Genomic DNA, 15,118 nt, shown 5'->3' on the forward strand with positions numbered 1-15,118 from the left:
TCAATCAAAAATTAAAGAAAAAACACAGAACTTCACGAATGCCAAATATAAACACAAATCCGTTTAAATATATATTTTTTGCTTTGAAGATGTTATTTTTGCGCTTGAGTTAACATCTATCTATTTCTACTTTTTATTTTTAATCCAAAATCTAACATCAATAAGTTAAATTAACATTATTATATGAGTTGATATATCACTGAAAATTAACTGATTGACAACAGAGAATCGATGACTATGTTTGTAAACAAAATGCTGTTGCACTTGTGCACACGTTGAACTCAAACAAATTTGTTGTTTACTAATTCCAGCCTTTCAATGTTCTAAGCACTCATCCTTTAACAGATGTCCAGTATTCGTCTAAACTAGTGTAGGTAGTATCCAATGAAAATATTTAATAAAATATTAATTTTTTTGCCATAAACAATTCGAATTTATTGTTTATTAAGCCATAAACTCATATTATAGAAGAATTTTCAACTGTTCATTAATGTCCGTTATCCCTCCTTAAGAACCCCGAATGGGTTAAAATTTTTAAGATGATTTGTCCAAGCATTGTATCACGAAATAGGTATAAGCTGTCGTATACAAATTTGGATGCAGAGTTTAATCGAGCATTTATGCACACACTCAAAATAAAGAAGTAAGTGTCGTGAATATGTCAAAAGATGCTCTATCGATACACTAAATTTCATTTGTTAATCTTGAAAATTAAAAAAGTTATTAAGTGTTCTAGTAGATAATTTTATTCAATGATCCTATGACTTTTCTGACATCTGTATCATCCCACGGATATCCATTAGATTCTCTTAAGGAAATTAACAGAAGTCCATTAAACCTCTATGAAACACATTAGTGCTGTCTGTGCCTGTATCGTTACTTCCAATAATTACCTTGAGATAAGGGAGTGCCAATCCTGGACGCCGTATGTATAGGCGAGACACTGCCACTAGGACTTTGTAGCAGAGCAGCAACCGAACCGTGTCCGGGCGAATGCACGATCATAGATCCCGGACTATTCATCGGCGAATTGTGTTGGGCTAGAGGCGATTGCTGCGGTGACAACATGGGCGAGTGACTCGCCGTAGGATGGTGGATCGGCGAGGATCCGGGCGGGGCCAAAGGAGACGCCATTTGGCCAGTCGGCGCTCCCATCATCGGTTTTTGCGGTTGTTGTTTGTTTCGATATTCCTTCATATAGACCAGTAGGAGTAATAACAGATTATATATATTGAGTTTTCTCGGTTATAGACATTGCTACTTGTGCAGGTGTTTTAGGGTGATCGTGTTCGTTTTACGGATATCGGTATTTCAAACTACATAAAAAAAACAGGAATTCAGACTGTTACTTTTAAGTTAAAGAAATGAATTGTTGTATTAAGCCGTGTTCTTGTATTAATTTGTGTAACTTATTTTCTAAGAATATATCCCTAAAACGCGTAGATTTCTTTAAAATGACCTTTTTGTATACCTAAAAGAAATATTAAACTTTTGCTATAAGAATTTATATTTATTGGATGAGAGTAGATATCACCTTTATTAGCAAATTTGAATATCAAAATTTGCAGCTTGGTCGACTAAAATATTTGTCAATTTTCAATATAAACGTATATTTATTCGGATTAAAAGATCCAACAATTAATACCCAAAACAAACTAAATAAACTTACTGATAAAATTTCTTCATCTCTTATACCAAATCAGATTAAAACCCTGAAATGCATGAATGGTATATTTCCCAAAATGTACTTATTGCCTAAAATACATATAGTAAATATCCGGTTAATATGTGTCCTACAATAAACCTCCCTCAGACCTACAGCGCGTAATATTGACTACAGTTATATGTCAAATCTTTAGGAAAGTTCCAAGTCCTAAGTGTCCTCTTGACATTTTCCGTTCCAAAAATGGTGTAAACCCAATTTTAGGAAAGGATTCGAAGAACGCTTATCCTTTTGATGGCCCATATCTTATGTTTCCAATACGAAATTTGAAAATGAAGAACACTATCTAATTGAGTAAAATCTATATTCTCATTGTGATGAATTCATAATGAGTTACTTATTTTATTGAATATTACGTCACCTATAGCAAAAATCAATTAAGAAATTACTATCTTACTTATATACAGTGCATCCCAAAAGTTATGTCTAAATTCATTTAAAATTCAGGGGTGTGTTCAAAAAAAACGCTCGGACCCGTCGATTTTTATTTCAAGTTGCGCATTTTTGTACGTGAAGTTTGTATATACAGGGTTGCTCAAAAATAAATTACGACCATCAACTTCATTTTTTCAAATGAAAGCACCTTTTTTGTTATTTCATCTTTGAATTTCGCGTGGAATTCTACGTATGTTTCATGCATCATGTCCTATACCTAAAGTCAACAGTTATCGAAAAAAAGACGATTCATGTAACAAATAAAAAAAGAACAAAAATTAAGTTAAATGTTCAAAATGGTTGCCATTCACGGCTTGACAATATCCAAGGCGATGAATAAAGTCTCGTTGCACATTTTCAATCTTTTCCGGAGTTATGGCGCGCACTTCTCTGCGAATTCTTTCTTTCAAGTCGTCTAGATTATTTGGCCTATTAACAAATACCTTCGACTTGAAGTATCCCCACTAAAAAAAGTCCATTGGTATTAGGTCAGGCGACCTAGCAGGCCATTCGATGGGTCCTCTCCTTCCTATCCACCGATTGGGAAAGGTTCCATCCAAAAATGTACGCACAGTGGCAGCATATTACGGAGGAGCGCCATCTTGGTGGAAAATTAGTTCTTCGTCAGGATAGTCTGGGTCTGGCTAGTAATGCTGGAACTTATTCAAATTGGAGAAAATCGAGATACACATGTCCCGTTAAAGTCAGTTCAAAGAAAAAGGGACCTATTACTCTTCCGCGCACTATTCCACACCACACATTTAGTTTTTAAGGGTACTGGGTGTTTACCTCCATCATCCAATGCGGATTTTCTGTTGCCCAATATCGACAATTTTGTCTGTTCACACTACCACTCAAACAGAACGTGGCTTCATTGGAAAAAATAATATTTGTTACTAAATTATTATTTACAATGCACATGTTTTGTAATCGTTCACAAAACTCATTTCGCCTATCGAAATCGTCATCAAATAACTCTTGCCCAGGAATAACTTTGTAGTGATGATATTTGTGCTTTTTAACTATTCGGTGAACTATAGATTTCGCCATGTGTAAAATTGCCCCAATCTGCGACAGAGGAGGGCATGGATTTTCGTCCAAAGAAAGCAAAACGTCAAGTTGTTCACTTTCATCTCGAGCAGGACGACCAGATTTCGGCAGATCTCTAACATCACCGATTTCTCTAAATTTAGCCTCTATTCTACTCACCACCTTTTAACATATCGAAGGACGATCAGGATGAATTTCATTGAATAATTGAGCAGCAAACCAAACCCAACCATGCACAGAATTTCAATTTTTTCTCGTTCCGCTAACTTTACCATTGTGAAAACCGCAACTCTGCTCGTACACTTCACGCTTGACAATATCTGTTTGGCGTACAACTGTCATACAGTTTTTATAAAAATACACGGTCACCAGGCAACAATAAAAAAACACGAATTAATGGAATTTTGCTCTGTATAAAAATTCTCAGTGATAAGGTGACTCGTAAGGTGAACTTCAATAATAATATTGCGGAGGATTGTTGGGTTGGATATGTCCATGAGTCACCTTATCTCTGAGAATTTTTATACAGAGCAAAATGGATATGTCCGCAATATTGAAGATATTGGGTCACAAACACGAAACTTCAATAATAATGTTTGGTCGTCTCTTCTTCGATAACTGTTGACTTTAGGTATAGGACATGATGCATAAAACATACGTAGAATTCCACGCGAAATTCAAAGATGAAATAAAAAAGGTGCTTTCATTTGAAAAAAGTTAATGGTCGTAATTTATTTTTGAGCAACCCTGTATATACAAACTCATCACGTACAAAAATACGCAACTTGAAATAAAAATCGACGGGTCCGAGCGTTTTTTTTTCGAACACACCCCTGCATTTTAAATGAATTTTGACATAACTTTTGGGATGCACTGTATTATTATACTCTATCTTACTAGTTTTAGTTTAATTTTAATCTTTTTCCGAAAATGCTAACATCGTCAGCGAAACACGTGTCTCTCTGTAAACTCGTAATTTGACGCATTTAACCGTTGAAATAACGATATCATATAACCAACACAAATCCACCGGATTTCCAACATTTCACAAACAATTAAGGGTAATGACTATCACACAGTTTCCCATGTTTACTACGAGTGCTTTCCTACACAAACCGCAGTGCCTATAAATGTCACTAATATGACAGATACCTGTATGAGCATCGCGTGTTGTCGACTTTGCTTCCTGCTCGCCTCCAAGTTCTTCTGTAAGATCGCCTGTTCGGCCGAGATCCGTTGCAACTCGTTCGAGTCGACCTCGTTTAATTGACCGCCGGTTTTTCTCAGTTGTCTCTGTTTGCTGTTTAACGACTGAAAAAATTACATTGATTTATTAATAGAGTTACTAACTATCAGCCACAGTGATATTGCTTATACTTTTCTGCTCTTGCGTAACTTTTGCACCTCGGTCTCGTAATACCTCAGCTGCTGAGTTAAGACGTTGTTCTGATGGTTGAGCCATTGCTCGTATACGAGTTGGGTATGTTTGTCGTGTTCCGTTACGATGTTTTCGGGGGGCAAAGGGGGCGCAGGCGTTAAGTTCGCGTTGAACATCTGAATTCTGGTGGTGATTTCTGTGGTCGATTGGGTGCTGGGACTCGAGGGCACTTGTCGATTGGGCTGCCAGTGTTGTTGTTGCTGTTGTTGTTGTTGTTGATGCTGCTGCTGCTGCATACCCACTGGAGGACCTAATATTTATTAGGCAAACAATTAGTATTCAAAATAATCATCTGTTACTCTCAAAGAGACTTAAGTATATGACCAAAGGAGGCAAAAAAAATCAAACTTTAAAATCTGGGGTGTATTCTTTGAATTGTGGTGAGTGTTCCGCTGTGTATGTTGGTCAGTCTGGTAGAAGAATATCCACCAGGGGGGAAAGAACATATAAGTCTTTTCAACAATTGTAAAAACCCCGATATTAAAGAACCAAAGTCAGCCTTTGCAAATCATCTTTTATCGACTGGTCATAACTTTTCGGTGTCGGATGATGTAACTATATTACATGGGTGTGGAAAAGGTAAAAAACTAGATCTCCTCGAAAAGCTGGAGATAACAAGAGCTAAGAGCTAAGCCCAATATTAAATTGTGTCAATGATATCTTTAATTTCGAACCTAATCTCATTTTCAATAATCTCCAATAAAATTTTAATCTTGTCTCATATAATGTATGTAATTATTAGCATACTACATCATTACCCCGGTTTGGCGACAAGGTATATGCTTCGGACTTCGAATCCAATGGTCTCTGGTTCGATCCCTAGTAAATTAAAACATTTTTTGAAAAAATAGGGAATAAAAGATGCTGTCAAAACAAGTTATACAAGATGTAGGTCCGTATTAAAAAAAAAGGAAGTTGATTACCGTTGCCAAAAAATTATAAAACTTTGTAATTAACAGTAACTTTCTAAAGCCGGTTTTGGAAATAATAATTAAAATAAAATTTGGCGGTTTAACCCCGTAATTCACAAACTAATAAACATTTTGCAAGTGCGTGAAAGAATTTAGAATAAGCATTAAAATTGGCAACTTTTTACTTCAACTTAACCGGCCTCGTATCTCCTACAGTTTCGGAGATATAATCACACATAGTAAATAGGACACTTAATATTTTGCAATGCAGGTAAATATTTATATTTCTAATCCGCAATATGATGATAATTATGGGTCATTTTATGACCCTACAGATAATTAGGGTTTTATGGCGGTCAAAAGATCAACATTCAATATTTGAGTGCACTATGCGTATTGAACGTTAACAATAACTTCGCACCTATGCAATTTCGTACCTTGAGTTGTTGGATCACCAACTGGTCCACTATTAAACACGTCAGCTTTAAGTCGTTCAAAGTCCTGGTCGCTGAGCAACGATTCCGATTCGTTGCCCCTCGTGAGACCGGTCTGAGGATTTTGCACTACTTGTTTTTGCTGCTCCCTCTTTTCCTGCTCGAGCAGGTCCTCCAGAAGCAACGGCTGTTCCTGGACCAATAAAAGATAAAATAATAAATATAAATATTGTGGCATAATTAATTAAATTAAGTTTAAATGGTATTATACATATGTGTGTGCGTGTATGTGCATTTATCCTATTTTATCAATATCAAGTACAAATATATAAGCTTGGGAAGAAAAGATTAATAATGAAATATCTATAAGGAGCTCTTTATTTCACTATTGTTAACTTATCAATTATTTTAAGCAGTGAAAAATCTTCATATTCCAACTGTTCGTCAATTTACTGAAGTATTTCCGAGAACAAACAAGTTAACTATATTGTAACGACTTTAAATTTCATCCCCAAAGCGACCATGCAGTATTGTGCATAAATATAGCAACAAGCGATGTTTTCAAAAATATTATTTGCTCCTTTATTTATTCCATATTATTTCTTTACTTTTAAGTACACGCCTCTGTATTATTTATAAATATACCGAGATATCATAAGAATGCCAATGCAGAGTAAGGAACTTCATGTTTGTTTATTTAGACAATGTGCATAAATATAGCAACATTCTTGTTTCGCATTTCTTTTATCAGTTAAATACCGATTTACCTGCTGTAAAGTTGTTATTTTTGAATCTCAGAATTAACTTAAAATGGGTCGCTCAAAAACCGTCTCTGGTGATGTAAGAAAAATTATTGTGGAGCATTACGAAAATGGTGTTAGGCAGGGTGACATTGCAAAAAGCTTACGGCTTCACAGGTCAATCGTATCCAGAGTTTGCAAAAAATTTCGCCTTACTGGAACAGCTGCGCCGGCGCCCATTCCTGGTAGACCCAGAAAAACGAATTTGAGGATGGATAGACAGCTGCTACGAATTTCCAAAGAAAATCCTTTTTTGTCTTCTTTCCAAATTTTGGCAAAATTAAAAGAGGGTGGAGAAGTAAACCTCAGTTCCAGTACCGTAAGGAGAAGATTACTTGATGCCAACTTACCTGCTCGTCGCCCCGCCAAAAAACCGTTACTCTCAAAGAAGAACGTCAAGGCTCGTTTTCACTTTGCCCAATCTCATGTCCACTGGTCTGTAGCTGATTGGAAGAAAGTCGTATTTAGTGATGAATCTAAATATAATTTATTCAGGACTGATGGAGTGATGTACGTCAGACGCCCCAGTGAACAAAGATTAAACAAAAATACATTTGCCCCACAGTTAAACATGGAGGGGGAAATATTCTTGTATGGGGATGTTTCTCGGCTCGTGGCATAGGACCCATAGTAAGAATAGTGGGCAAAATGAATCGTTTCATGTACAAAGATATTCTGCAAACACATTTAGTGCCATATATGGATGAAGTTATGCCAGGTAACAGCCATATTTCAGCATGACAACGATCCAAAACATGCTTCTCAATGTGCTAAGAGGTGGCTATCCGATGAAAAAATAAATGTTATGGTCTGGCCATCTCAATCGCCAGACCTAAACCCTATAGAGAATTTATGGCATTACATTGACACCAAAATCAGGCACTTAACATGCTCTAATACAAATATTCTCTTTGAAATAGTGGAAGAGGCTTGGAAAGAAGTGAACAATGACTATATTATGAAATTAATTGAGTCCATGCCAAGACGATGTGCAGATGTTATAAAGGAGAAGGTGTACTACACGAAATATTGAATTGATTTTAATTTAGTTGGGTTATATTTTTTTTAGAATCAAAACTATTTTTTGTTACTATACATTTGAATAATAAATTTGCATAAAACAATTTGGTGTTTTATTTATTATGATACAAAAAATATGATAATATGAAAATATAAACAGGCTCTAACTCTTCTTGTAAATAATATATAAACCTTACTTATAAAATAGATACTAAAAGATATATAACAGGAAAGTTCAATGTTGCTGTCTTTTTGCACAATACTGTATATTTAGTTAGCCCCACTTATAAGACCTAATAAAATAATATTATTAATTCCAACTAGCGGTTAAACGAAAACAAAAAAAGAGGTCTAATAATTAAGCCGAAGCGGAAACTACTAAGAACGCTCACCTCGAGTAAAAGCGGTCTCCTGTCAAAGTGCGGGTGCACCGGGGGCCATCCGATCTGCGCCATGGGGTGCACGAGCCCCAACTGACGAGGAAAACCGGGCCCCAATCTCAATCCCATCTACCATACACATGCAATTAACGATTAACCAAACCAGCCACGATAGTAGTTAGTTACAACAACAACAACAAAAAATAAACAATAACAACAACAACAACGACACTTAAGAGGTATTAAAGCGTCAAAAGAAATATCGTTATGTTACAAGTAAGTAAGTTTTTAATTTTAAAGGAGTGTAATTTTTTTAAGTAAAAAAGTTTATATAAACGTATGTGTCCTTTCATTTTCGAGATACAGGATGTTTATTTTGTTTTTAATCGACTTTATATTATTATTTGAAACAAACGCAGAAATTGCGATACTATTGCAATTGTTATTTAAGATTCGCCAAAAGTAGCTCTCGATCTTATTAATTAGATTAGTGGAAGTTTTTAAATAATAAACATACTGATAATTTTGAAGCATTTTAATTTGTTTATGGAGGTCAGAGACATGCTGAGATACAAATGAAATCAGATGAAAACGAAGAACAAGATACGCAAAAAAATTATGGGACAAAAAGTGTCAGTTTAAGTTGTTTTATTAAAAAAAATAAAAACACACTTAAAAAAGAAAATTTGGGCTAATACCTTATAAAAATTATTTACTATAAAAATTTCAATAAATTCGGTAAACGCGTTTTTTTAAAAATTAATAAAAAATCAATTAAAAAAAAGTTTGACATCCTGTATCTGGAAAACAAAGCGTCTTCGGATATACGAACTTTTTTACTTAGAAAATAATCTTTTGAAGTCATCACTTATGTTACACCTTGTATAGGATGTTGTATAAGTTAGTGGCTCTTTAACTGTACATTAGCAATTTATGTCGCTTTTCAGATATCTAGCTGAAATGTAGTCTATTCTACTTTTGTTGGTACTGTTGCTGAATATTTGAGCAGCTGTTATATAATTCAAATGAACTTTTGTGAGAGATTTTGCGAGCGAACCAAATACTAAAAAAGAGACATTTTTCAGGACTATATTTAGTACGTGTCTAACCTTAATAGCCGTTTTACGAATCAAGCGGGAGTAGTCGGATACAGTGTGGATTAAGGTAAAATTACTCAGAAGGGTACGAAATTTAATTCGGCATTTTTTGACCTACTTGTTTTCTTTCTTCTCTTCTTTATTTGTGTACATTCGATTTGCTTCACATGTTTTTTTTTTCATTTTTTATTCGATCAACTCTTTCAATTATGTAATAATATTTCCACATTTAAAATATTTTTTTTTACCACTTAAAAACTTTTAAAATCCAAAGATATATCAATGAGCTGTCATAGAATCATTATACATAAAGGTTCTTTGTAAGCTTTTTTCTATTTTTCTATACTTTAAACGACGTATATATAAATCAAGCACAAGAGTAAATAAAAGAGTCTTTACTCTTTAGGAGTCCTTGTCTTGTCTCTTTCTTTTTTCAACCTAATTTTGATCTACTAACGTTTTCATTCATCTCTTTCTCTCTCACAATTTTAATTTCACTCGCCTACTTCTTGCCTTATCGCTTCACTAATTACGTGTGTAATAAATAAAATGTGAAATGACTTATGAATTCGAATACAAAATCGGTGTATACGAGCCTATTTCCCGGCACCTTCATTTAACCTAATTGTCGTCCACAGTTTTTCTAATGCGTTTCTGCTTTAAATAAAATGAAAAGTTAAACGAGAGTATTTAAATGACTCAACTTAGAATGAAAAAAGTACATTATTTTCCCGGCGCCATTTATTTTGAACACAATTTTAATTACCTTCCTTACCCTATTCATTGCCCAAAATAAGATGTAAAATGAGTTCAAGTGATTAAATGGGATTCATTCATGTGAACTTTACATGGGGATCAATGATGACTGGCTGTGGGTATTTCTTAGGCTTATTCATGGCTTTTTCAAAACAGCAAGTAACTTTATGCACTTTTATCTTCTAAATTAAAAGAACCCCAGAGGGAATGTTCACCATAAAGCCACAGAATTATTGTGACTTAACATGGGCATCAGACATGTGAATCTGAACTTGATTGGCTTCAATATCCGCTCTGATTTTCGTCATATTCTAAAAAATCTTGGATATGTTTCATAATTTCCAGCATCTAATGATTTGCGCAATCTAATGTTAATGTTTCATTGCAAAACGATTCGAAACTGCGGCTTAATTAACTTTCCATCTGTACTACACTTCTATCTTATCAACACTTGATATCTGCACCTATTTCTTATCACAGAAAAAACTGAATTAAAGCTCCACATAAATCCGTGAATATTATTTTTTTTTATTATTATTTTCAAATACTTCATAGAGGTGGTAACAAAAAAGTCAAGGTCGGGTTTTGAATAAAACGCCTCAGTAGAAGACTTGGACTTAATTTATTATAGACACTAGACACTATTTATTATTGACTTAAATATTGATCCCCAGTAGGTATGAATAATAATTTCTTGCAAAAAAAATATTTGTATGTATAGTGCAAACAAACCAATAATCCAGCCAAGTATAAAAGAGAATTTCTCGTAGATTGCCAAATAAATTTGAATGAAGATAGAATGCATATAAACAATGACTGCCTCGACGAAATTAATATACTTGTTCTAATATGTGTGTATAAAGAGCTAAATGAATCCCTATTTACAAAAAAAAATAACACGACGATAACTCTCCCGATATCAAAGTTTATTTAAAAAGCGACTGTATGACCCAACTAGTATATCGAATTAGCAATTTTTAACGCAGAGGATTTATTTTGATCTCTTAAAAGCGACCATAAGTTGGGAAATAAAAGAGGTCATTTAATAAGATTATATTTAAATAGTGGACACTAAACAGTCTGCGCAACCAATAATAGAAAGAGCTCTTAAACTGCGGCATTTACATTCAAAATCTATGTATTTTAACAATAAAACCGTTAATAATTGTAATTTTTTGTTTGTTTTGTTTTACTTCTTTTAGTTCTATTCATTATTGCTTCCTAGAGCAACATCCCCCAGTTCGAATCTAACCTGTTATTTAATTATTTTCTTCTCAAATATAATCCTCTAATTAATATTTCATTTAATAGAATCTAATTAGTCGACTGTCGCTGTTCCTCTGCAAGAACCTTTTTACCTTAGTATGTATAAAATTAGCCAGTTTTAATATGAATTAGTAGATGTCACCTGTTGCGCAATTTTAATATTAATGTTTTTGATGTGTCGGTAAGTTTCTTAAAATCTATTTGTAGTACTCTACTCCTTCAATTGAAAACCCGATAGATTAAAAAAAAATCATTTTTTATGTTTCAGGTATTTTCCAAAATTGTTAATAAATTTAATTCAAAATTAAAATGTCGAAATTTCGTCATTTTTAGGTTTTGGGTATTTTTCAAAATTGTCAATAACTTTCTTATTATTAAAGATAGAGACATGAATCAAATACTCCTATATACAGCCTCATACAGAGTTTTTTTTTTATTTATTTATTTACGGAATCCATTTACAAAAGTGTTACATAGCATAGCCATACAAACATATATATTCAGACACAAAACTATCTATAAATCAACGAAAGGTGTAGATGAGTTAATTAATTAATTAAAGCCCCTATAAAATAATATTCTTTAACTGCCCCTTAAAAGATGTAATCCTAGAGTCAAAAAAGCTTATCTGTCCTGACAGACCATTAGCGTGTAATTGGCTCATTAATACCATAATTGGTACGGTGGAATGGGACTGAAAATATTTCTGATTGTCTATTCAATCTGGAAGGCACCCTAAGTTTAAAAAGAGACAATAACTCGGGACAATCTATAGTAGCATTTAAAACCTTATGCATAAAACATAAGTCGAGTAATGTTCTTCGTGACTCTAATGTGGGTAAGTTCAGGTTATCCCTGACCCACTGATAGTGATACTCCTGTCTCCTGTAACCACATCTAAAAGCAGCTACCCTTAAAAAATTTATTTTGAGTTTTTTCAATCTGCTCAATGTAGCAGTTATATGACGGGAACTACACAATTGAGCCATACTCCAAGATGGGCCTAACAAGAGAGCAATAAAGTAATCTAAAAGTAAACAAAGACAAATCAGTCGTAGACCGTTGAATAAAACCCAGCATTTTCATTGCCCTACCAGTCACCTGATTGATGTGACTTTTAAAAGACAACCTGGAGTCAATAAATATTCCTAAGTCAGAAACCTCTGTTTTGACACCAATTGCTACATTATTTATTTTATAAAGAAAAGCAATAGGGTTTCTTTGCTTAGAAAAAGTAATCTTATGGCACTTATTGATATTAAGGGACATTCTATTCAAGTGGCACCAATCAAAGAACAAATTAAGGTCTTTTTGCAGGAGCACAGCATCGGAAAGGGATCTGATAGGCCTAAATAGCTTCACATCATGAGCAAACATTAGCACACGACAATTTTCAAGTTTCCAAACTAAATCAATCAAAAAGAGGCAAAACAAAACAGAGCCTGAGTGAGAGCCCTGTGGCACCCCAGATAGCACCAAAATTTGAGGACAGGAACATGTACCTCCAAGATTAACAATCTGGGTTCTACCTCTGATGAATCCCGAGCTCCACTGAAGAAGAGGCCCCACAACACCTAAAGCCTAAGCTTCTGCAAGAGTACCCCATGGTTAACCCTATCAAAAGCCTTGGAAAAATCTGTATAAATTGAGTCAACCTGAAGTCCCTTCTCCAAGCACCGGTAGAGGTAGTTGACATACAGCACCAAATTAGCATCAGTAGATCTGCCTTTTATAAATCCAAATTGCTCAGGATTAAATAAAGATTTAAAACTCCAGGCAATCCTATGACTGACCAGGCAGTCAAGCAGCTTTGGCAACTCAGATTGGTTACACGCAGCCCGATAATTGAAAATTTCATTTCTACTATCAGATTTAAAAATGGGTTTTAGAAAACTTCTCTTCCAGAGAGTGGGATAAGAACCAGTACCTAGAGACTTGTTAAAAATGAACAGTATTGGGGCACAAGAAGGGGTCAAAAAAAAAGTCTTAATTATCCAGAAAATTCCTATTTATTGGCTACCAGTTTCGTGACTTTCACATGTCACATCATCAGGCCAATGTCACATCATGTTGTTCCACATGTCACATCATGTTGATGTTGACAAATCTCGTTTTATAATTTCCTTGGCCTGATGATGTGACATGTGGAAGTCACGAAACTGGTAGCCAATAAATAGGAATTTTCTGGATAATTAAGACTTTTTTTGACCCCTTCTTGTGCCCTAAAGAACTTCCAGAATATGGACAGGATTCTCCTTAATGAACAGTATTGGTTTCGTAAGAACACAAACACATTTCTTTAGGAAGAATGCCGGAATCCCATCTGGTCCAGCGCAGAGCTTATTCTTAGAGTAAGTAATAACCTCATAAACATCCTGCGTTGACAGAGTTAAATTGCTCAGACAAATTTATTTATCAAAATCAAAAGATGGTATGTCATTGACTTGCTCATCCGAATAGACGGATGAAAAGTATTCTGCAACCATATCCGCAGTATCCGAGATATTAATACTAATCCTGTTATTGGATGTCATTCTTTTATTTTGAATATATGACCAGAAGTACCTCGGATTGCTAGCGAGATTCATTGCCACCTTATTAATATATTGTTGATAGCACCACTCACTTAAGTACTCACATTGATGTCTCAAAAATACAAATTCATCATATTCCTGCTGTTGAAAACTAATTTTAAACTTTTTGTGAATTTGTTTCTTTTTTATGATCAAACTGCGAAGCTCTGAAGAAAACTTTTGTACCTCTTTAGAGGAATAAACCTTTCCATTGAGGAGTAGATCATATTATAGAAAATTGAAACTGACATCAATAGATGTCTCTCCCAAAAACAATTGATTCCAGTCTATCCCAGCAAGACAATCGTTAATTGCTATGTAATCTCCCTTACCAAAATCATAAGAATATTCCTCACATATCATATCATCAGAATTTTCTGCACAACAAAGGTCAAAACTAATTGCTGTATGGTGAAAGCTATTCTCAAAAATCTTGTCTATTGCACGTTCGACACTAATTAGATCTGAGCTACTAAATACAAGATCCAAGGCAACCCTATTGGTATTTAAAACCCCATTTACCTGAAAAAAGTTATAGAAGCTAAAGCAGTTGGCCAGAGAAAGCACAGACTCTCTGTCATTCTCCAGACAACCACCAAACCAAGATCATCATTCTCCCATCTAGCATGTGGTAAATTGTAATCACCTGCCAAGACAAACAAACTACTTGAATATCTACTATATACATGTTCAACGGATTCACGATGGCTTAAATAGGCTTGAAGTGGAGATGGAGATGATAAATAAATGCAACCAACAACAAAGCTTCGATTGTCAATTGTAAAAGTCAAATAGAACTGATAAATATCCACATCAACGAGCGGGATACCAATTTTATGTGTACATAAACTCTTTTTAGCCGCAATCAATACACCACCTCCACGAGCCTTGGTAGTATTTGTACCCATTTGACGATCATATCTATATAAACATTTTCGATTAAAATAAAAAATTTTGAGACAGCCACAGATTTTGAGAAAAATTTAAAGTTCAGGATTTTGTAATTTTTAGGTTTCAGGTAGTTGCCAAAATTGTTAATAACTTTTTTATTACTAGAGATAGAGGCATAAATCAAACACTAGTAAATAAACTTAATATAGGGTTTAATGGACTTTTCAAAACCTGTACTACTTTGAATATAAATATATTTGAGAGTCCGATGTTGATGCATGAAAAACTAACTTTTGTCATATTCAAAATTGCCTATAATCTGTTTGTTAATTACTTATACCGAT

General features: G+C 34.3%; 1 protein-coding gene across 5 annotated transcripts in view; it reads right to left on the reverse strand.

The window, feature by feature from the left end:
• LOC126744860 (histone-lysine N-methyltransferase 2C-like) overlaps positions 1-15,118 on the reverse strand; it is a 141,075-nt gene that overhangs the window by 34,972 nt on the left and 90,985 nt on the right. For 3 of the 5 annotated variants that reach the window (XM_050452428.1, XM_050452426.1, XM_050452424.1), the window contains 5 exons: positions 8,204-8,320; positions 5,995-6,184; positions 4,586-4,896; positions 4,359-4,519; positions 894-1,201 (listed from right to left, as the gene is read on the reverse strand). In XM_050452428.1, coding sequence (XP_050308385.1) covers positions 894-1,201; positions 4,359-4,519; positions 4,586-4,896; positions 5,995-6,184; positions 8,204-8,320 — 1,087 coding nt within the window. The remainder of the gene's footprint in view (positions 1-893; positions 1,202-4,358; positions 4,520-4,585; positions 4,897-5,994; positions 6,185-8,203; positions 8,321-15,118) is intronic. The other 2 variants (XM_050452425.1, XM_050452427.1) reach the window with 2 other exon arrangements.

Source organism: Anthonomus grandis, chromosome 15, assembly GCF_022605725.1.
Source record: "Anthonomus grandis grandis chromosome 15, icAntGran1.3, whole genome shotgun sequence".
NCBI lineage: Eukaryota > Metazoa > Arthropoda > Insecta > Coleoptera > Curculionidae > Anthonomus > Anthonomus grandis.